This window comes from Taeniopygia guttata, chromosome 1A (genome assembly GCF_048771995.1).
Source record: "Taeniopygia guttata chromosome 1A, bTaeGut7.mat, whole genome shotgun sequence".
NCBI classification, from domain to species: Eukaryota; Metazoa; Chordata; class Aves; order Passeriformes; family Estrildidae; genus Taeniopygia; species Taeniopygia guttata.
In genome coordinates, this window is record NC_133025.1 from 11,792,536 (window position 1) to 11,817,289 (window position 24,754).

The window sequence follows — 24,754 nt, forward strand, 5'->3', positions numbered from 1 at the left end:
AGTGCAAAAAAGGCATCAAAGGGGTACAAAAAGCAGTTGTGGACCCTTCAAACCAAAGGAACAAAGAGAGAAAATAATTCCTCCAGCCCCATCTTCTTTGCTGCTCTCAACATGAGCAGTTCCTCCATCACCTCTGGCAGACAAAGAGCTCTGCCCTTGTGTTTGCCATTGTCACATTCTGCCACTGCAGCTCAAGCAGCCACTTCTAGGAAGTTACCTTTTACCATGTCACTGGGTAGAGAAAATCAGGATTTTAGGAGAAATGTGTGTGTGTGTGTGTGTGTGTGTGTACAAACATGGCCTCTGCCCCAGCTTTCCTCCTCCATAGCTTCATGCTGCTGCAGTGCTCTGAGGCACAGCTGGTCAGTACAGATTAAAGGCAAGTCAGCAGTCCCTGTAAACATTTACACAATATAGAGCAAATGAGACAGAGAATATCCAGTAGCCCAATGGTTAGAAAGATGAATTTTAGTATCCCAAATTCAGTTCCTGTTCCAGAGACTAATGGGATACAAATACAGAGCAGGATTAATCTCATCCAAGTTTAGATATCTACATTACTGTTCCTCATTCCAAGCTTTTTGCACAGGACATCAATGGGAATTTTTAGAAAACTATTTGTCTGACCTTTAGGAATGAATTATTTATTCTGCAGAAGCATCTAAAAATTTCCAATGACTGGAAAAAGTGTGCAGGGTCACTAGATCCAACTCACGTCCAATGTCTCCATTTCTGAAGTCAGGATAGTTAAATCCCTCCTAAAATATTCCCAGATGCCTTTAATTTGAGACCTGTCCAGATCAGTCTGCATGAAGGAGCTGAGCAGGTAAATGCTGAAGGTTCAGCCAGACTTATCTGTTATATTTTCTGTGTGCAATAGCTCCACTCAGTCAACCACAGCTGGAGCAGAGGCTCAGCCCCACGGGCAGTCAGGAGGAAGCTGAGCTGCAGCTCTGCCACTGTGGGACAACCTAGAGAATTGCTACCAGCACTAACAAGGAAGGTGACCAAGCCCTTCTGAGAATTACAGCCTTCCTACCCAGGGAGTCCTGCTGAGACCAAAACTCCCAGTGCCTGTTATTGTCCTGCCTGCACTGCTTGCACAGCCACTGCCTGCTGTGGCTCCAGAACACAAGTGCCATGCTCAGAAAGTAACAAAAAAGTGAGTAACTGTGGGTGTCATGGGTTTACAAGAATGAATTTTTCACAATGTATCTAACTAGCAGGTAATTACTAATGTGTTTGCAAAGGTGTCATGTTGGTAACTTACAGTCTCTTTCCAAAGTTCACATTTGCATGGCAGATCCTGTGTCCTCTTCTGAAGAGCTGATACTGCTTTTCAGTGTGCCTGGAGAGCACAGCTCAGGGTTTGCTGTAGAGCTGTTGGAGAGAGAGTTGTGTATCTAACAGATCAGGCACATGCTTTCCCTCCGAGTGCAATTCCTGGGTGCTCATCACAGCTCCCTTCTTTCAGGCGCTTCTGCCTGGAGCCTGTCTGTGCATCTGTCCCTGACCCACAGCCCACCATCCCAACTCCAGTTCCTCACACTTGTTTACCTTTCCTTCTTGCAGACCTCCCAGATGATTTTACTTTTGGGTCTGGTGGTTCTTTTTCCCCATAAATTGTACCTATGGCGGGCAGGGGGGGGGGTCTCTTTTAAATGAATTCCAGGTATTTTCTAAATAATTTTCTAAAATCTAAGCCTGGGTTTCTCCAAAATGGGACTGGTCCTCACAGAATATGGAAGAAAACAATACCTAGGTACTAACTTCTTCCTTTGGGGGCACAGAAGCAGAATTATTTTCTACTTCTTTGCACATGTGATAGGATTGGTGAAGAAGAGAAAATAAAATTATAAAATTGAACTTCCCTGCCTAAAGAGGGCACAGCAAAGAGGACCTACACATGCATGGACAGCCACACAGGTTCACAAAAGCTCATCCCAATAGTGGCACAAGCAACCCCTGTTCAGATTTTAACCAATAAAGCCTATGTAGGTAGATTCAGGTCTGACCTTATCTTGTACTGGGATCATTTTGGCTTTCTGTCATGATACCTGAATTTTGTGTTGTTTTTCTTATGGTAGTCATGACCTTGTAGTTATGTGTATCAAATGATTATTCTAGTCTCAAGGAAATAAAAGGTGACTCATATAAAAACAATGAAGTGAGTGTGTTTAGTGAGCACTGTCTGTACCCTGCCTGAATCCCAAAATACTCTTTAATTTTCTTTGCTTTCTGAAAAATGGTTTGGGGCTGGTATAGAAGCCCAGACAAGGGGATAATGTGTATGTCTCAAATACCAATAGCTGGATGGCTGTGGAGCCAAGTAAGGATTATTGGTAATAACATGCTATGGAAAAGAACAAGATGTGTCTGGAGAATGGGAACATACTAAGGTAGGGCAGTACTTTTCTGTGATAAACATCTGTGGCTGCTGGAGATAAGCACAACACAGTTCAGTGCAAGCATGAAATGAAGCTGGAAGTGGGCATGGAACATAGGGGAGATCAAGACCACCCAAGACCCATGACGCCCCTCATATCCAGAAAGGTCTGAAAGAATCGATTCTGCATGATCACTAATTCACATGAAAAGAGAGGAAATGGTCTTCAGGGCAGGGAAAATTATCTACAAAAAGGTACCCCCACCAAGCCTGGGCATCCCTCCTTTTATTCTTTCTTTTTCTTTCTCTCTTTCATTCCTCTCTTTCTCTCTTCATTCTCATCTTACCTCTTTATCCAAAACCCACTATCATGTGCTTATATAGTAGGCCAGGGACTAACATACCAATTTCCATGCCAAGTGTGTAATTTACTAATAAAACTTCATGTTTTTGTGGACCCTCTGAGTTTTGTGATTCCTTTCAACCATGAGCATTTACAAATCTTGACGTCTCACTCTGCCTTAAGGGTGGGACAACACAGCTGTTTAACCAAGTGATGAGAACTGTTGTCCCCCTGAACCACACAGTGACACTGGTAGAAGAGTAGAATATTATGGTCATGATATGCATAGCTGAACTATGTTTGTCTATTCCACACGTAGCCCACCCAGGATTTTTCATATCATAAGAATAAAGAGATTACAAAGCAATTACTGTGGCTACAATCTACTTGTGCCATTTACAGCTCACACTGACCCTCCCTTGCTACTAAGTGACATAAAAGGTATAATTCAAGTTGAGGGGCTGGTGGCATTTTTTTTGTTTCTTACCTAGGTGGTATATTAATCAGTTTTGTCTGTAGCACAGGGATTTTGAGAATGGGAATTCAAAAGCACTTTTTTTTCTCTAATCCCTTTTAATGACTACAGCGTTTTTGTTTCCTTGTAGTATTTCCTCCAAGGAAGCAAAAAAGCTTTGAATTAAACTAATGTTAGTTGTCTATTACTGGATAGCACAAAGAGAGACTGAAATTAAGTACTAACAACGTTCTAAAACTAGCATGACCTTAAATTACAGCAGGTTAATAAATCACTTCAAATGTAAATCTCTCAGCCCTCACCTTGAGATCTGAATACCTTTAATCTAGTTGCATAATATAAATTTTGATGATCAAAGCCTGCAACTGCTGGTAGAGTGAGACTACAAGTTGGAGGTACAGCTGGGACTTAGTTTGTGCTGTTCAACAAAAAAATGCTTTGGAAATTCAGTCTCTCAGGAACCTGTAAAACATAACAAAGTGTTGCAAAAGGTTTCAATATTTAACAAAAGCCACTGGAAATCTTTTGAAGCTCAGAATGGGAACTCAGGGGGACCAAGGAGATAGGAAGGGATCAAAGAGTCTTTGGGGCAAGTCACAAGATTGATGTACACGAGCACAACTGTGGGATGGGTTGTGGCAGCCTGTGTCCCAGCAGGGCTCTCCAGTACTGCCCTTCCCCTGGGACAAGGACAGCTGACACCACCAGAGCTGGGGACCTGCACCTTGCAGCACAAGCACGTGGGATGCAGAGTCAAGCCCAGAGTCACAAACCTGAGACAGCCAAGGGTAAATGTAGGGGTTCTGTCCTGCTAAGGAACTGGAGGGCAGCTGCAGCACCAGCATCCTGACACTGCCATCCTGCAGCAGCTTTTTGTGGGAACTGAGGCAAAGGTCCAGTGTCACTTGTTCTGTGGTCTTCTTTAACATACAAACAAAATAGACCTACCTCCATCTATTTTTTTATTATTACATACATACCAAAATTCTGCAGGTATGAACAGGCAGTGTTCATAAGCCTTCAGTGTGAAAATCTGGGAGCAGGAAGACAAAAGGACAAACGGAAGACAGAAGAAAACTCAGAGCGGCATTAAGCTCCTTGACATGCTTCCCTCTTGACGCTGTACCAGGCTGCTAAATTTGAAGTGTTCGTGATTTTCTGAGAATGTTCGTGTTCAAGAATTTGCTCTCTATCATCTTCCTACTGGGGTGCGAGGCAGCATAAGGCTGTCATGGTTTTCTTCCTGTTTATCAATATTATTGCTCACAGTCACCAAAACAGCCTCATCTTAGAGACGTAATTTATGGGGGTGTCTGTCCCTCCACACTTAGGAAGCTTCTAAAAGGGGGAAATGAGAATTATTATAAGAAAATAATTACAAGAACAATAAGTTTCATAAAACTCTTATATAAATCAGACCAAGCTCCCTGTGAAATGAAAATGAAAGCTTGGCTCAACTGGAATAAAACATAAACCTCTGATTTCAAAGTGGACAGGATTTCACATAAACTTAGAAGAGAAATGAGTGGTAATGCCTGGTTTATTTCAGTGCAGAGGAAACATCCCCAGCAGAGTGCCAAGCTACTTGAGCTCTTCAAGCCTTTTACAAGGAACATAAAAGCCAGAGATCTGGTGCCAAATCCCCTGGTTGGCTCTCTTCAAAATGAGGAGTAATTCTCACATACTATGAAGGATTTCAGCACGTGCTCAAAAGCAAATACCTAGATTTGCCTCATCCAAAGTGAAACAGTGCCTGCAGGTGTGCAGAGTGCTGTAGGGCCCTTCTGCCCCTACACACTCTGCAAAGCTGAGCTGTCGTGGAAACATGGACAGCCACAGTCCCAGGGCACTCCACCTCAGCCCAGGAGCATGATTCACAGCAGCCATCCCTGATTATCAGTGTAGCAGCTGCTAGCTGGATCATCTACAGTCCAAATCACCCCTTCACAGAGAAGCAAAGCCAGGCTCACCAAGCTGCCCTTCCCTGCTGATTTGTGCCCCGGAATAGGCAACATTAAAGGCATTTTGGCCATGTTTTTTTTTTTAACCAGCATTTTCTGTTTGATATGTAAACCAAAGCGTATTACATGCATGTCTATGTGCACATATTTGTATGCAGTCCACCTATTTCAGCCCATTTCCTACAGAAGTCTGCACTAATAGATTGTATCCACCACACATCCTCAGGTTCCTTCTGTTTCTCAGCAGAAGACCTGGGAAGGCAGCTCAAGGGGAAAGGCTGCTGCTCTTTAAACACTGCATCCCCCCCTTCATGAAATGCTGGTCTCAGGAGGAGGCAGTTTGCAGCAGAAGAGTAATTGCCTTCTGGAAGTGAGCTGTAGCACTCAGAGCATCTGTGCCTTCCAAATGCAGCTTGGAGTCCCCATCTGCAGGCAGGATGGAGCAGGGCAGCTCAGCACCCAGCTAAGCTGGGGGCATTAGGTGACACAAAAAGGGCTGGGGGACGCTGAGTTGAGCTGGGTAAACCATGGCACTGCAGGGGACAATGAAGAACAGCCCCGCTGTCCAAATCACAGCAGGGATCTGCAGATAAAATTGTGTCTGCCCTTCTTCACTTAATCACCGGCCAGAGGTTTAAGGGTGTGGTCTGCACAAGTGGTTCTAAAGGGGCGGCTGTTGTGCTGCTCTGCCAGGGTCAGGCTGGGGGTAGGTACAGGTGTGGAATATGCACACACACCTACTTTTGATGAGATGACAGAAAGGTGGGAACAGGCAGACACATCTATGTGTGCAGCTGGGGCAGAGCAGGTACATGCCTAGCAGTGCCTCATGCTGGGGAAGCACCAGGGATGCAAAGAAGAGCAGCACAAACCCTGCAGAAATGGGGGGTGTGCATCCAGTGCTCAGGCTGGTACCTTGCTCTGGTGACCCAAAGCAGCCCAAACCACAGCAGCTTCCCAAGTTAGGATTTCATAACAGCTGAAAGAAGACAGATACCCTCTCAGGCATCAACAGATAGATCAATTACCTGAGCAAAACCAATCAATTCCCAGATTTCCAGCTCAAGGAAATGCCTATACACAGGACAAATTTGCAGAGAGGGGTGTGTGCAGTTGAACTGTGAGCTCCACAGCACTTGCATGGTGGCTCACTGCTTCCTCGAACACTAAAACCCACCAAATTCCTGCTTATATCACAGATTTTTTTTCTGCTTGATAAGTTGATGCCCAAACCCTAAGGCAGTAAAATCCTAAGGGCAAATTTTCCTTAGTCCTCACACTGGAAAGTGAAGATTAAGAGCAACATGTCGAGCTTCAGCCCAAGGCAAAAGAAAAGAACTTTATCAATACTTTCAGGTGAGCTACTCTCTTCCCTTTAGCTGATGAAGCGGGAGAAAGGTTTTGATTAAAGTCCACCTTCCAGCCCTTTCCCATTTTAGGGGGTTTCACCATTATCTAAGCACTCTCCTTCACCTGCTCACAAACAGGTTGCTAATACAGGCAGTGGTACTCAAATTTGTCAAAAGTGATTTAAAATCCCATCAACATCAGAAAACTGTAAAGGACAATATTAATCCCTGAGTCCAGCAAGTCAAGAACTGCACATCCACTAGTTTCTAATGAAAATTACTCTGTAGTAAGTTTGTCTTCATTTTCTGTTGTGACATAGCCCTCTAATTAATACATTTTTACAACCAAAATAATCAGTTTTCTATATTATATCTGTCTAATAATGTATCTTCCAAGAAAAACGAGATTAATCATTATTTTAAAACAATGGCTTTATGGGTTTTTTATTTCCTTTATGAGATCTGCACAGATAAATCAAAAAAACCACCAGTTTCCATCACCCTCCCAGAATGGGATTAATTTACCATAACGAAAATGGATGGGAGCATCAGAAGTGCTCACTCCAAATATGCTCATAGTGACTAATGCCATGAATATGAAAAACTATCTTAACTGTTATCTAGGTTGCATGATCTTGGCAGAAAGGAAGACAGAGGAAATGAATGTAATCACTGCAAAATATGTAAAAATGACAGAGAGAGGAAAGTCTAGACAATGTGGAATGATTGCCATGCTCTCCAGCTTGGAATGCAAAGCTGTCTTCTGATTGTTCTGAGGTTTAAACTGCCGAACAAACACTGCTCTTCAAACCCATATGGGCAAGCAATTTGCCATATGTTTTAGAACATGGCACAAGTACCCAGAGATGCACCACTGCTAATGCTGCAAATAGAAAAAAGCGAGAAATGCCATCCCTGTCACTCTGAAACATTAACAAGGGAGTGGAGATCCAGGCTTGTTTTCAAAAAAAAAAATACCAACCCTCTACATGGTAACTTTTCCTTCTCCATGCTCATACCCATGTGAGCTTGCCCTGGCTCCCAGAACTCTGGCACCAAAGAATTGATCTGGGGCTCTGGGTTGATGGCAAATTGTCAGCAGTGTGTCCAGGCAGCTGAAAGGGCCAGTGTATCCTGGCCCTTTCATCCTGAAGAATGCTCCATCAGAAAATCAGCATCTCCTGCAAATATTAAAAGAAACTGTCAGCTAATGGCTCATTCAGAGGAGAGTGTGCAAGATTCCCAAATATATTGAAAAATCTCTTGTTAAAGAATGGAACATCTAAACAGCCTGGACAACCTCATATACTTACCAGAGTTACATGTTGCTGGTATGTCATTCACCTGAACAGTTCCCAAATGTCAGGGCAGGCTGTGGACACTTGCACATAGGATAGCTCTGGTCTTTTCAGTCTGATTATATTGATGCTGGTCACGACTATTTACAGATCATAGCTTTAGGACACTAACAGTGTTTGCTTGTAGTCAGTCCTTAAGTCTGGACATCTTAAGCCAAAAAGGTAGGACTTCAATTTACCTTCAAATAAAAATTTGCAACCTGATTTCAATACTACAATTTCTTCCCTCTGTCATATCAATTAAAAAACAGATTATTCTGCTGCTAGTATTAAATAAAGTGCATTAATAAACACAGAAATAATAAAAATAGGAATATTCTTAGAAGAATAATAAGAAGAAATGGTACTCACAGCTGATAATTCTGTGGCTGCCCCAGTCAGAGGAACATGCTGTCAGGGCTGATCCTCACAACTCTAACCCAAAGGTTAGAGTTGTGAGGATCCTGCTGCCTTTTTTGTTGGGTTTTGTCTTTTGGTTTTGTGCTCTGATATGATGAAAGCCTTCACATTTTTAGAATGCAGAACTGCATATGCAAGGAAATCTGTGGCTGAAATAGACAATTTGTACCCATTGCCCTTTGTGAAGAGAGGGCATCCATTCTCTTCATACCTGTCTCTGAAGCACTGTAATACTGTAGTGAGGCACTCCTGAGCCTTCTCTGCTCCAGGAAGAAGATGTAACTGCTTTAGTCCTTCCTCACAGGGCAGGCGTAGATGGTGGCTTGATCCTCTCCAGCCTGCCTGCATCTCCATCTAAGATGTTCTTCAGTGTTTGATACCACAGCCACTACTCAAACCACCTAATATACATTATTTTCTTGTACTGCAGTTACAACTATAAGTTTTATAGAGCTGGGCTGGTATCTTGATGAGTTGAAGTCACACTGCTGTTAGAAGGAGCTGATTCAAAGATTGAGATCTGAAGAAAAGAGAATTGGTTGTTCTCAGTATATTCCCCACCTGTGAGCTCCAGGTATAACACTGATAATATCTGTATTATCAATAGTAACTTCAAAAAGGCACCAACCTAATCTTCAGTGAGACTCACACTTATCTTCATGGGTGGGTTTAAATGTTATTTTTAAACATTAATAAATCTATTTTGCCTTTTATTTCAAGCAGCCCAGTTGAAAGAATTAGAAAGAAACAAAATATAAAAGTAGTGGCAAAAGCTGCTCCACTAGTCCCAGCAGTGCATTTCTTGGCTGTGCATTATTAAGCCAACACAAAGAACATTTCCAGGAATACCATTATGCTGCTGCATAGAGAAAAATGCTTCTGATTAGCATGTACTCGGTATGCTTGGAAAATTAGATCTCCTTCAGAGAATTCCAGCAACAAGTGAAACATCTGTTGTTTCCTCCAAGTTATAACAATTATTTTACAATTACTCTTTTGCATACTTTGAATTTCTAATTTTTTATTTTTATCTAGAAAGCCATGATTTGTGGTGCAATTGGAATTCACAATGCGCACATGTGTGTGGGAAAGAAGAATAGGAAATAATGGCAGTCCCTAACTGCAGTATTATGTCACCCCCAAGGCTAAAATTGTTGGCCATCTACATTATTTGCATTCACTGTATTAATTCCCCTCTATACACAATGGGAATTAATCCCATTTCAATAAATTCAATGGCTCCTATTTATTCCAAGGTTGATGGCAGTGATCCCTATTGTTTGTAGCCACAAAATATGCTTTCTGCGGCCAAAAATCCAGCTTCCAACCCCTTCCTGCAGCACATTTCTTGTGCAGCTGTGGCGGGACCAGCGCTGGGGGTATGAACAACACTGAAATAAATGGTGTTAAAAGAAAACCCTAAGCGGGTTGGAGTAGCAGCAGCATGGCAGCAGAAATGTGCAGAGGCACTTGGGAGAGGCTGGAATTGATTCAGCCAGTTTCACAAGTGGGGAAAAGAGGTCATAGCATGGGCAAAAAAGAGCTGTGAAGAGTCAGGCCCCTGGACAGCACAGAAGTCAAAAGGCTGGTAATATTCACGTCTGTAACACTAGAGATAGCCTCGCCTCATTATATTCAGTGCAGTTTATCTGCTCTCAAGAGCTCTTGCTTCAAAAGGTGATGCACAAAGGAGAGGTGAGAAATGCAGGTTAAATACGGTATTTTGCTCTTCCTGCTGTGTTTGCCTGCACAATGACAGTACAAGTGCTGGGGGCAATGGCCTGTTTCCAGCATCAGCCTCCGAGGGTCATTGTATTTTATTTCTGTCATCCACGTAGGATGGATAAATAAACAACTCGCCAAATACACTTAGAAACAGTCTAACTTAGCACGGGTTTACAAAAGACTGGTACCAGAACATCTTGCTGAAGGACAGAGGTAAAATAACAGTGGCTCCCCCTGTGGAAGTGGGAGACTTTTTTGGCTATTTTTATCCACCCTGCAAACACTTTCAGACCAGCCAGCAAAGGCCTTTGAGGAGTATCTTTGACTCGGCTGCACATCTACAGCCTGAAGATAACACAGGAGACATATGGCAAAGCCTTGTCTCTGTCAGCCCTACTCCCTCTGAGCAGAGACTACCCTTGATTCCAGCAGCTGGGAGGACACGTCACAGGGAGATCTCCGATCTGCACAGAGATCTTGGCCAAGCAGGGAGATCTTGGCCAACCCATCTAGAAGCTCTGCTTCTAGATGGGTTTTACACAATGGCATCTCACCTTCACACCTGGCAGCAGCATTGCCATAAGGAATTTCCAATGAAACAGCCAAAGAGCGAAAGCAAAACCCCCACAACTCTGCCAAAACAGGAACAGCGTTTCCCCATGTGTGAGGTCAAGGTCAGAGCCCATCTTACCCATCCTTCAAGTTACTCATTTTAGTAACAAAGATCTCTCCAGGTAACCCATGTGCTACCCTGGTACAGGCTGTGCCTGTTTTGGGTGCTGCTGCTGTTCCTGCAGTGCTGCCTGCAGGCTGCCAGCAGATGTGGGCACCTCACCCAGCTGCCATTCCACAGCACAGGGAGAGATCCGAGTGCTGGGGCAACACTGGAATACATGTTTGGAAATTTTTTCTATGAGAAAACTAATACAATTAAAAAAGAAAAGAAAACAAATGTCTTCCTTTCCAATGGTAGTCAAACTAATTACGCAGCTGCAAGTACTGTTAAAGTTTCACTGCAGACAAAACAGTAAAGTTGGATTACCTGCCCTAATTTAAGTGGTCTGAAGTTTTGCATCTAACACTTTTCCTTTTACACTCAAGAGAGAAATATCCCAGAGGATCACTAAAATGAGAGTCAAAGATCAACTGAATGAATTCCTCTCTAAAGGTAAATGTGACTTTTTAATGATTGCGAAGGAAGCCCTGGGTCCATTTGGCATCCAAATTTTAGACACCTCAGGACAAAGAACCTTACACAAAGTAGAAAACCACAGCCCTGGGTACAGTAAGCAGAATTTGCAGAGCCGTTGAAGAGTGACTTTTCATCAAGATCAAACCTTTATCTCTAGGCTGGTTGTCTTTGACCCCAATCAGCACTATTGTAGAGATGGTTTAATGAAATAATGGAGTACTCCAAACAACTATTTCACCAAAACTCACTGGTTTAGTGACAACTTCCACTTAGGTTCCATTTGTTTAACTGCAATTTTCAATTAGCCAAGTAATTCACTTCCCATTTATTTACATGCATGAGACAGAGCAAAAGCAAAAGATTTCATTTGATTTATAATCACAAACCAGAGACTCAGGCTTGGATTGTGAAATGGGCAGAAGGCAGCCAGCTAATTCCTGACAAATTTCATTAGCAATAAGGCCATGCTCAAGAAGCAGGAGCTGTTTTATGGGGGCTAGAAGTGAAAAGTTGGTGTGTGTTTAGGAATGTAAGCGTGCCTAAACATAAAGTATTGTATCATTCTTAAACAAAAGACTGAAGCAATAAATTAAATTTGTCAGATATGGAATAATTTTTTGAGCTTGTCCCTAAAGTGCATGTACTTTCCTTTCCTTGAAATGATTAATCAGTCATAGGGTAAAAATAAAAGAAATAAAATGGACAATTCTTTCTGCAGCATGACCTTATTTCCTACTCTGGATTGTGAATTTATACAAGCTTGTGTTGGAAAAATTGAATCTGACCAGCCATCAGTGCTGTTTATTTTATCAGAGGTGCTTCTGTCCATACTGAATGTTGTAGCTTCAATTCTGAAGAACCAGAAAGGAAATCTCTCTTGATTTCTCTCTCCAGAGAATTCCGTTACTGACAGCAGGAGACGTGGCATTGCTTACAGCCCAGAGAATTGACTTCTTATCACAAAACCAAATCTGCAGCAACTTCAGATTTCTGAAAGTTTGCTTAAGGATGGCAAAGTGTCCATTCAAGTGTAAAATGACTAAAGAGTGGGAAGAAATAGGTAAAAACATGAACTAAAAAAAGTATTTTATCATATTTAATAACACTTTTGGAAAGTTATTTGGAACATATTGAGGTACATACTTACATACTGACTCTCCAGCACTTAATCTAAACTAACTAATCTGAAGCACTGCACTACAGGTATTTTACACTTGCATAACTCAGATGTTCCATGAGGACCTATATGAACCAAAGGTACCTGGGGGAAGCTTTCAAAAGGCAGCCTGACAGACAATCCATCAACCAGATGGGTTTCTTTCCCCTTTCCCATTTATTCCTATAGCCACACTTCAAACTTTCCCTGATGAAACCAAGATGAGACTTACAATTTAACCTGAGCTTCTACATTAACATCCAATGAAAATCCAAGGTCATACATATCTGCTTATAGTTAAAAACTCCAGCGTGTCTTCGGCAAGACAGCACTAAAACAAAATCTGCTGAGACTTCTTTTCCAGCAAGCCCAACCTGCCTTGAATGTGATGTATGGGGAAGATCTTGGTGTCCCTTTCCAGAAAGGCTTCCCATGAAGGCCCTTTTCAAGGCTGCCTGTGTGTCTAGAGAATGTACATGACATGCCAGACTGCAGCAGTGATTGACTGCTTGAGGCAGTAAGGAGGAAATCTTATTTCCACCAAGCCCCAGGCAATGCTAGGCTCAGGGGTTATATTTCATAATGCAGATATCTACCTCTGACAGAACTGTCACCAGAAGTGGGTCATCAGTTCCAGGTATCAGAGGTATCACACTCCTTTTCTTTCCTGAGTCATCCCTCTCACAAACTGTCCACAGCAGCCTTGGACATTCCCCCCTTCCTGAGACAGCTGCTTGGTTGCTGCCACCAGTGGGGTCTCTTTGCTCAGTCAGGAAGGCAACAGGCAAAGGAGCAGATAAAATGAGTAGAGCTGACAGCTATTACCACAAACACCTCTATCAGCTCAGTCAGGAACAGTAGCAATGAAGGTATCTCCTGGTGAAAATTTTGTGGTCAGACACTCCTCAGGGCCCAGCAGAAATTGCCAAGATCACCTTCTGTCTGAACACTCTCCATACAGGGACTTCAAAGGACATCTGCAGACTCTGTCCGTCACCAATGACAAGATAATGGTTATTTTCAGGAAAAGGAAGTGTCAGCAAAGCAGGATCCTAACAGCCCACTGAGTCACTACTTTTCTTAAGACTGACAAGGTACAAAGGCAGTATTCATGAGGAAAGCCACAGTAAGGTGGTGAACTGTATGAAGACTGTTGTGGGGGTTTTTCAACAAAACAAACAACATGGGCACCTTCTCAAGATGAGTTCTTCTGCTGTCTTGCAAGAATTACATTGGAAAAGATACCTGCTTTTCCCATTGGAAAAGACGACTTTGTCAGCTGCTACTTATTACTAAAACATTTCCTTCCCCAGCTCCTGCACCAACACAGATATATTTTGTGCAGTCATGCAATAACAACCTGATTGCTTCATGGACTGAGAAAAATCAGGCATTCCTCCTTCAAAGTCTTCTCTTACATTCCTAGTGGGGGAAATTCACTATTGAGAAACTCATAACAAAAGTCTACCTAAGGAGGCAGCAGTGGGCAGATCAACAACACTAACAAACTTTTTCCTCCTTTTCCCCCCGACAGACAACTTGGATGCCTTGGGGTTTGACATACCCAGTAAAGACAACAGCAGCAGCCCACTACCACCATCTGTAAAAAATGTAATTCTCTCTGTTTGCTGCTGGGTGTCAAAGATGGACCTTTGAAATTTGAACCAGTAATATCCTTTAGCATTACCTCGAATGAAATAAGCTTGTAATCCAGAGAAGTTTTTGGAAGCTACTAAATTTGGTAGCTACCCAAAGGTAGCTAGAAGAAACATGGAAAACTAATCAAATCATTAAAGCATCTTTCTGCATTTCACCTGTACTTTTAACTTGGCTGGTTCTACATGATATTCTATATAATTTCCATTCTGTGTGCAGGTTTCTTTCCCAAACATGATTTAATTTAAATAGAATATATGGATTAAAATCAAAACAGTCAGACACAGAAATATGCTGAATGTTATTAAAAGACATAGCGCACTGCATTTTTTTTTTAACCATCAGCCATAGAAAGCTTTATTCCAAGCCTGATCACACTTTCAGTTACAAAACACATGGCAAAAAATAACAGTTAACGCGCAAGATCTGCCATATTTCTACTTGCCTCTATTCTTATACTGGACTTTCCACATTGAGGATGGAGAATAAACATCTCTAATTTTTAACATAACGAATATACCTAAGGGTAGCAAATAAAGGTTTTTATTATTTTTAATTTAATTTCACAAATGCTTTACTTTCCCCAAGCCGCCATTTGTTAGTGCAACAAACCGCACAGTGCTAGTTGCTGAGGTATACATGGTTAAACTGATTTCACCTTCAACCCAAATTGCTGTGTTTTCTCTCACCCTTTTTTTTTTTTTTAAGTAATGAAAGCCATATAGTCACCATTTCACATTTGTAAAAATAATTCCACTCTAGACTAAAGAATGGTTTTCTTCTTGGTGTTAATAATGACAGGCTGTAAAAAGCAACAGCCTTATCTTTTATCGCCCATATAACTCCTGTTGGTTTTTTTTTTTTTATATTTTAAAGATATTTTGTGCAAAATTAAGTTCTGTGTAGGTCTGTACCATAATTTGGAAAAAACTGTGTATAAAATGTACTTAATTTTTAAAAACAATCCCAACGTCAAACAACAGAGAAAGGAGAAACAGATCAGAGGCAGCTAAAGTTTTCACATGAGAAACTAAATATAGTATGTTCTTAAAGCTCCAGTAATACATTCTTCAAAAAACCAGAATGCACTTTGGTCATTATTAAACATTAGTACAGAGGCAAATAAAATACAAAATGCTTGTTTGTGTTGCTTTTATATATAAAAATACTTTTATACCACATAAGTTTAAGACTCAATACATCCAATCTTGCAAGATTCTGAAGATTAGCAAACATAGGGCAATATCCAGACTCTTCTCAACAATTACTTGTAATTTTTCAGTATGAAGCCAGTATTTTAGAAACATAAAATATAAGAATACTTGTGCCTGGTGGTATTAATCCTCCCAAAATAGGATTTCCTTTGTAGAAGGAAAGTTTGTTACTAGTCATTCAATTTCACAGGGATGGACATATTATTTTTGTCACACTGAAGAACCACGAGTCAATATGACTGGTCCTTGTGGGAGGCAGAGGGAGAGGTGTTAGAAACCCCAGCAGAAAACACATGGGAATGACACCTGCTGGGGAGGAATGGGAGTTATTTCAAGACACAAACCTGCCAAATACCAGGCTTTGCAGCTCTGCTGCTCACCAGAGCAACTTGTTCTTTGTGTTTAATAATTGTGTTCTTAAACTTCAATGTGGTATGAATGGCATATACTATAGTGTACAAGAGGAGAGCATCTATCTATCTTTTGTTCAGTCAGTCAAAGCATTCCTTTCACCAGTAAATAATTTGCTTGTTTAAATATTCAACTTCAACATATAATACATACTGCTCCATAGTTCACCATAATATATCCCAATTAATATACATTTATATGTATAAAGTTTCTCATTAAAAGTAACAATAAAAAGTGCACATGCACAGTCAGAGCTGCGCAGAACAGCTCAGTATTTCAAATAAATACAATATTTAATTTTTATCAAAATATCATACAGCATGGTAACCATTTACAATTATTGCTCTAATAAGTGTGTTATCAAAGAACACTTGTTGACTTCTTATATAATACCTTTTTAATATCCCAGGATATTTAAACTGCAGCCTATATGAGTTTAGATCCTGGAATAACTCTTAAGTATTAGAAATTCCCACTTGTTTCTAATAGTAATAGAAAACATTTTTGCTACCTGTCATACTGTACTGTCAGTATTTTATTTTTTGAGTGTGTCTCACTTTCCTGTTGCAACCAAGCATCTATTGACATTGTCCTCATAAATGACTGGTGCAAATGAAATACTCTAAGCAATTTTACCACACTATCAAAAATCAAATTACTTCCATATAGTGTTACTGGTAACTAAAAATGTTCAGCATTGGCTTAGCTTTAACAACAGATAGAGCAATTTAGTGTGATCATATTTCAGGATTTTAAATTCTCAGACACACAGTTTTTGACCTTTCCTAAATCTGAACCTTTCCGGAACAAAGCAAGTAATTTGAAAATAAAACATAAATGTCAACTAAGACAAACATAAACCAGTGAGAAGATGAAATAAATACAAAGATTGCACAAGACAGATGTAAACACTTCCGTTTTCCAAATTACTTCCTTGAAGAGGTTGTAGCTTCTGAAATACAGATTCAGTGGCTGCTGTGAGGCAGTTCTGTCCATCAATGACCTTTTCTATAACACTGTGTTATTTCATCTTCTTTCTATACTGTCAAGATTTGATCTTCCAGAGCTGGAAAAATTAGAGCAGCACATCAACTTATTTCTCAAATTATTTCTGTTTACCAGAACTGCAATACAACCATGTTTTTTCTTATTGCATTTGCTACGAAGTCTAATGACACACAAAATACATTTTACATGCATTTATTTCTAACAAGAAAAAGACAGCAGATTTAAGCAAACTTAATGGCCAATAAAGGGCTTTGTGAGAAGAACAAGCTTGTGCCTCATAACCTGAATCTTGAAATAGTTTCCAGTGTTTTCAGTTCAGGGTGGGCCTGAGAGAAGGATCTAAGAGTCCTATAGCAATAAAAAACCAACACTGCAGGACTGGTCACAGCAATACCTTTCCTACTGCAATACTTCACTGCAGGGCAAGACAAGGACAGCCTGCTCTGTCTGCCCCCCTCACAGAGCTACAGAGTCAACAGTGAGAAATTAAAGAGAGAAATCAAATCTGAGATATGAAGAAAAGTTAAAGAAGGTCTTGTATTTATGTGTAGAAATGTCTCCATATTTCCATCCAAGAATTCTTGTAATTAAGTGTCCTAAATGAAATTACAAAGCCACAAAATGAAAAAAAAAAGTTTTAAGGGCTGCTCCAAAAAATACACCATTATTTTTCTGATATAGATTTAATTTAATAATTTAGTAACAGTTTTCAAACAATAAATCTTCTAGTTAGCCTGGTTAAGAATTAACTATGCTTCAATATGTGTTCCATCTATGGTGAAAAAAAGGATGCTTCTCAAGTATTTACCTTTAGATTAAATCCAAGCAAGTCACTGATGACACCAGAAACAGCTGACAGGATGACAACCTGGGTGATGTTATAAAGCAGTGGATTCATTGTAAGCCCATATAACCTAAAGGGACTGTCCAGTTCCTAATAAGGCAAAACAACAGCATCATTAAAAACCAAAAACTACACAAAGGAGGTTTTGTTCACATATATATTGAGCAATATTAAATACTTTAGGAAGTCTTCCAAGTCCCAGTGGAACAAAACATTCTCCTATTATTCTGCATATCAAACACAATGTGCAGGAAAATGTCCATCACAGTAAGTGTTTACTGCTGTTGTCTAAATAACCCTTAAAAATATCGAAGGCTACCCATGTACAATACCTACCACTCTGCTCATGAAGCCAAGAAAATAAAGAGCAAGGTGCAACCATCTCCAAATTCCTTACAACTTTTCAGAAATAACCTTCAGTGTTAAAAGAACTGACAGGCAGTAGAATCACAAAAAAAAAAGAATAGAAAGATTCTTCATAATGACAGAAGACTACCTCACAACTATTAAAATTAACAAAAATATCTTTCCTATTCCTATTTCCTTCCTTTTCCATTATTTTTGAAACTAACAACTCATCAATATAGCCAGAAAAGGATGATAAACGAAAAAAAAAAATCCTAACAATCATTGGACTGCCAATACTTTACTTTTTTTTAATTGAAAGGAACAAAACACAAGCCCAAATTAATCTGTAACAAAACTTGAACAAAGAAGCTATTTCACTGATTTTCAATTACTGGTGTGTGAATATAGTCACCCAAACTTTTCTGGCCTAGAAATATGTCAAATAAAGTAAAGAAAAAAGAGTTTACTTTAAAATATAAGAGTGGATTACATAAAGTCTACCAACTATCACTGCTTTGGTCATTTATATTTTCTAGCTTTAAATTCATCTTCATCCCTCTCCTGCACTGCATCCTGGGCCTTGAAAAAGACCTTATAAATCCTTTCTTAAAAATGAAGAATTTCAAAGGTATGATTCTTTTTTCAAAAAGATGAAATAAGAATGAACAACCTTTTCATCTAGATGTAATGTTGTATAAAACTCTGCTGCAAATACAAAAGATACAAAATGATTCTGAGAAGGACAGTGGAGAAATTCTTTAAGGAAAAAGGTTTTAGATTCTGGATTCATCTTACCAATTTTATGAGTAAGAAAACAGTAATATTCAATTTTTATAAAAGTTTAAAGACCAAAACCACCCAAAATCAAATTTAAAAAACCCTAATCCCATTTAGCTACTGGACATGAATTATGTAATTGCACTAATCACTAACAACCAAGAATTTATTTAAAGCTCACAGTAGGTGGCTTGGAGATCTCACTTTTTGGTTATCTTCTCACAGTAACTAAAACATGGCCTGGGTCTGGGATTTGTGCCACAAAAGTTAAGTTCCCCATCGGAAAAGGCTGTGACTTTTGGCAAGAGGAAAACATGAAAGCTTTTTTTGAAACACCGAGAAGAGCATGAAAAAAATGGAAGCAACTTAGTCCAAGCTGGGATCAGCATCCAACCTACCCACATTCTCACAGCACACAAACAATTTAGCTCAGGATGAGCTCATGAAAGCTCATCCTTAAGCTGTTGGGCTTTGTCTGTTCTTGTCCAATCTCTCCTTGAATCCAGCTAACCCTTCTGAATCCACAGTGTTTTCTGACCATCTGATGCACTGAGAAGATTTCCTTTCCTTTGCTCCACAACCAGGTCCTGAAAGCCTTGCAGTCCCTTACTCTTACACAAGGAGACAGTCACAGATTTAGTCAGGCTCTCCTTATTGATCCAGCACAATTCTCAAACAGGTGCTTTGTCAGCTCTGAGTCCTTGCTGACTCCATCATTTCTCTCAGGGAAAGTGCTGCATATCTTTTTAGAGGAGGGGACCAACACACACCTTGTTCGAGGTGTGCTGGTGGGAGGAATTTCATTGAACTAGAAGAAATACTCTTAATCTCAGCTACTGACTGGCTAAACAGAGTTTTAACTGCATTTTATGGCCTTCTCCCTGGCACATAGGAATCAACAGGCTAAGGGTCCAAACTCAACCCAAATGTGTGGATGAATGAGGCCAAAAAGTCTTAAATCACCACTGTATTGACACTCAAAACAGACAATAAAATTTCATCATTTGTTTCCCAAGCATTCATCACCCTGACCACCCTGAAGTACCTTCTCTTGCACTGCTAATATACAGCAAAAGAATTAAGACTTCCTGGATGTAATAATAATTTACAATCCACAATTACAGCAACGTAACAGACTGCACTGTATGAACAAGCAGCATCCCTGTGAAGAGGTATGGGACAAATTTAAACCAAAGCACACCCTACTGCCTGCAGAAGTCACACAAGTGACTCTTTAACCAATCTATTCTACTACCTCTTTTTTATAATATGGGAATTCCATTTTAATTCTTACCTTCAGTAACTTAGTAGCAAGTTTTAAAACATTGTTCACTAGTGTCAGTTCCTCCTTCTTATTAGGCTTTTTCTCCATTTTCAAGTACAAGTTTATCTGATTTAAAACAAAAACACAAGTGTCACCACCTACTCAGAATTTCAAGGAATTAATTTTGAACTATAATATATTTCAAAAATGTGGTTTCTCAGCAGCCATATGACAAAACTGCAGTGAATTTCTGCAAGCAAGCAAACTTTGTTTCCTTTTTAATATTCAAGAACAAGTACTGGCTCAGCACCATAGGAAAATGCAATACTAATTTATGATATAACAAATTACATTTGACATTATTATTACACCAACTTTAAAGTTTAGCCTGATCTATAAATTAGGCACAAAAAACTAACATAGGTTGGGTTTACATAATTTCTTTTTCCTCATTCAAGGGTTGCCTGAGGTTTGACAATTCATCCCCAGGAGGTCTTCATAGTAGTGGGCAGACCTTACAAGACTTAACACCCTCAAAAGTTATTGAACAGGATGAAATGCAAAACCATAACTCTGCTAAAGTGTAATTTCTTTTAAAAGATTCTAGTGTAATTTAGTACTTCATAAGCACCTTGAGAGCAGAAAAATCAATCTTTCCAGTGCCTTGAAATATTTGAAAAATTATTAAACTCTTCATTGCTGTAGGAGAACAGTATATTGAACATTTCAATACTTCTGTGATGTAGACGTTTTTAGGTCATTATTTCTGAGAAAGTTAAAGAGTTCAAACTGGCTCTCTTTTGTCCTTTTAGCAATTTTGAAACAACAGCTTTCGTTCTCAAACAACCTATCTTTGATATCCCAGATCAAACAAAGGCTAGGGTTTTTTCCTTTTCTTTTGCATAACAGAAGCAAATCAAAGCAAAAATGTCTTGAAAAGCCACTAACTTTTTATTTTAGGGTGACAACCTTCAAAATAAAAAGTGAACACTAGCAATGTGCTAAAGTAATCCTTCAGATGACACTTACCTGACTATAGAAAGGCAGTGATGCTATATGATGCTATGATATATTTCACCACCTCATTGTATGGGGGTTATTCAAATAAGGGCCATAGACATTCAAAACAAGCAATTGATTATCAAATCTCCCTAAAAACACCACTGTAAGTTTTTTACACAGGTTAAAAACCAAAACCTACGCCTAATATATTCCATGGCATATTAAGGCCCTGAACTATCATTACTGCATTGTACATTACAATTATGCTTTCAAAGCCAAAGAGATTCCAATCTTTAAAGATAAAACTATTGATTTCAACAATGCAAGACTTATAAGCAAGACTAAACAAAAAAATAAGGGCTCTAATTAGCAACTATGAAAACCATAGGAAGATTCAAAGATCTCTTTTAAGAGCTATTATGATTTCACATATGTTAATTTCAATAACAATCTTGGCATCAGGAGGAGTATGTCTGCACAGCCATCTACCATGCCTATTTTGAGATTCAAAACTGGTACTATGACAACTATGGTCAGACCATAAATTCTGTTTTGCTCATGGATTTACAAGACCAATTAAAAATACTTTCAGAAGGTCCTGAAAAATACAACCAAACAAAATAAAATTTAAAAAAAAAAACCCTTTTAGTTTTCCATTGTGACTCCTAATCATGAAATTCATAGGTTGAATATAAAGCACAAAGAAGTGCCTGGAACTTTGCTGGCAGAAATAGAATTTTCAATTTCATCTTATCTGTGGAGCATTTAAATTGCATCTGGGAGTGGAGACTCATTTATCTTTTTTTTGTTATTGTACTTTCCTGTTTGTTTTCAGCTTTGTTGTTTTCTCAAAAAGCCTAATAACTGTAGTGTGCCATTTTCCAGGACACTGGATCAGATGTGCTTTTTTAGATAAAGTGTCAGTCAATATTTCAGAGGACTTGACCTTCCTTGAAAAGCCAAAATGTTAGACTTCCATGAGTCTGTCTCAAGAACCCCAATTATGCTGTAGCACCCAGCTCAAGCAAATGAAACCAGTCTAAAGTGAGTCCTACCCAGGGTGAAACGTATCCTTTTAGTTTTCTGAGAAACAATTGTGAATTCTATTTTGGTTTTCATTTCATAAAGCTCTCAGGCATTTTCGAGGGAAAAAGCTTGTAACAGGATAAGCTGCATTCATTGCAAAGGTAAGTATCTGATGACATAATACTTCTTTAAGTTCTGAAGACATACAGAAAGTGTTTCTTTCAATATCCATGCTAGATTAAAATGTTCAAACAATGACTCTCAAGAAGAGCATAGTATAGAAACCTATGAAAGCAAAATAAAGGCTTAACAATCTCTCTCCCCTTGCTCTTTACATTTTTTCCCAATCGTTATCCCACCACTTCCCTCCATTTTCATTCCAGAAACAGCAAACAAACTTCACTGGGACATTCAGCTCTGAGGATCAACAGAACAATGGAAAACTCTCCAGGCTCATGAAGTCAGAGTTTTCGGACTGGTGCAAAATATTTCATTCAGGACAAGGCAGAGGGCCAGTCAGGCTTCTGAGTGTCCAACCTTATCTTTAGTAAAGGTAGAATGAGTCATTTATATCATCTGTCACAAGCTTCACTTCCTGACTTTGTGACACACAGTGTGGGAGATTTGATTCTCCTACTTTAACACATTTTCTGTAGGAAACCTGTGAAGGTTTCTGGAATTGCCTATTTACCTTGCCCTGAAATGGTTGTTTTGTACCAATGTGAAACTTCAGAAGGAAGAAATTTCTTTCTAACCTAACACTAACTGAACATGCTTAGCTTGGAAAACTATCAGCAGTGCCAGGCAGAGCAGATAGGGAAGCTTGAAGTACAAACACCAACCAGAACATTCTTGAGAAGAAACACACATAGACCCAAAGACAAACCTGAAGAATGACAAGCTTGAAAAAGAGATTTCCAAGGAGTCCAGAAGAGGCTGTATGTAATCCCTGCAACGTAGCAGTCCTAAGCTATTGGACTGCAAACACCAACTCACTTCATAGATGGTTAAGTTTGTCTTCAGATCTTTTACTCACCCATCCAACACTGAGATACCAAGGTTTTTTTCCTATTTAAAAACTATTTTTTTTATGTTTGTGTTCTGTTAGATATTAAATTATATCAAAGGAGATAGTACCTCTAAGCCCACTCGCTTAAACAGAAGTTGGGATAAAGTCAAACATTTATCTCAGAAATTGAACTTTGGCACTGCAAAGTTGGTTCACTTCCCCATAATTAACTCTCTAATCCAAACTATTTTAATAAATCTACAAGGTCTGAGATCTACGGATGAATGAGTTGTTTAGATATAAAAAATATAGGTCTATACAAATTCTCACCTGCTCAGTAAGTAATATTGAGGTATTGCTGTACTTTTTACTTGTTTCAGATCCAAGAGTAACAAATCTTAAGAGAAAAACAGTTAGAGAAATGCACCAAATTACGAGTTCCCAGTTGTAGTGACAATCACGGAAAATCTCATGCATGTGAAGTAGCTGAAAAAAAGAGAAAATAAATCAAAATTTAATTTGAAATAATTACATTACGATACAAGAAAATAGTTACATATCTCCACAACTTCAAGAAACATATTCCAGTAATAAATATATGGAAGGCTTTTAGGCCTATAAAATTTATCTCATAATTTTAAACCATAGCTCTCAGAGCTATGAGGTCTGAGAAAAGGTAAATAAAAAAATACACTCTAAGAGAAATTTAAATTCTTGTTCAGACTTGCAAAGGCATTGTGTGGGATAAAAAAAGATATACCCTCACATGTACTAATTTTTATGTAAATTACATTCTTAATAAAATACTTATAGCTAGCTAGCAGGCAAACACAATAGAGGTAATTAGAAATTATAAAGAAAACACAACCAGAAACCATACAGAAGATCCTCTATATTTTGAAACAGAAGTTCAAAGACAAATCTTAAGCAACAGAAATCTTCTTTAAACATAGATTCGCTTACTAAAAGATTTTCCACTAGAGGGCAGGCAAATATAGCCAACAATCCTGTTTTTCACAAAAGCATCAACCAAGGTCAGTATCAACTGTCTTTGCAGAAGTGTATTTTGATGCAAAATGGAGAAAAATAAAAGTTCCAAAATCCACAATAAAAAATGAAGGAAGACACAGATTTAAAATATAGCAGTGATATCACAGAATATCCTGAGCTAGCCGGGATGCACAAGGATCATTGGTTGAGCCAACTCCTCCTAGTCCTGCACAAGACACCCCCAAGAATCACATTGTCCCAGGTGCAGAATTCACCACCTGCCCTCATTAGACTACATGCCACTGATGATTGCCTAACCCTCTAATTTGTTGCAACAGAATTTTCTTTTGCTATTACAGAAAAATATTCTAAAGTAGATGAAATGACGATACAAAATGGAACTCTATTCCAAAAAGCTCTAACAGCTATTACTGGTTTTTCACCAGGATCTTTTAACTTACTAGACATCACCATGCAGAAGGCACTCAAACTGTTTTCAAAACTATTTAAGTCATGGCTGTTTCTTTACAAGCAAAATTTCCTCACCTGTGCACAACAGATAAACACAACTGAGATAGTCAGGAGGAAGGCAGATGAAACTATCACATCCACTGAGCGCTGAGGACCTCGACGCTGAAAATACAGGATATGCACATGTGAGTGAAAGCCCACCCAATCAGCACAACTAGTTAGAATCACACTGCTCTTCACTGGTTATTTCTCAGTTGAGTCAGTTCCCTACACACAGTGGTCTCTGACCCCTTTCTGTTAGTCACATTATTATACAAACGTTTTCGGTGGCACAGGAAAAGGTGGAATATACAAATGTGGTTCCAAGGAAAGAAGTGAAGACATTCCACC

The 24,754-nt window shown here is 39.3% G+C and overlaps 1 protein-coding gene across 6 annotated transcripts in view; it reads right to left on the bottom strand.

Annotated features, from left to right (window-relative positions):
- Positions 1-14,326: 14,326 nt before the first annotated feature.
- Positions 14,327-24,754, bottom strand: part of PHTF2 (putative homeodomain transcription factor 2) — a 64,265-nt gene continuing 53,837 nt past the window's right edge. For all 6 annotated transcript variants that reach the window (XM_030291505.4, XM_030291515.4, XM_030291476.4 and 3 more), the window contains 5 exons: positions 24,440-24,526; positions 23,234-23,389; positions 19,897-19,992; positions 17,442-17,567; positions 14,327-16,691 (listed from right to left, as the gene is read on the bottom strand). In XM_030291505.4, the coding sequence (XP_030147365.3) occupies positions 16,671-16,691; positions 17,442-17,567; positions 19,897-19,992; positions 23,234-23,389; positions 24,440-24,526 (486 nt within the window). In that variant the 3' untranslated portion in view covers positions 14,327-16,670. The remainder of the gene's footprint in view (positions 16,692-17,441; positions 17,568-19,896; positions 19,993-23,233; positions 23,390-24,439; positions 24,527-24,754) is intronic.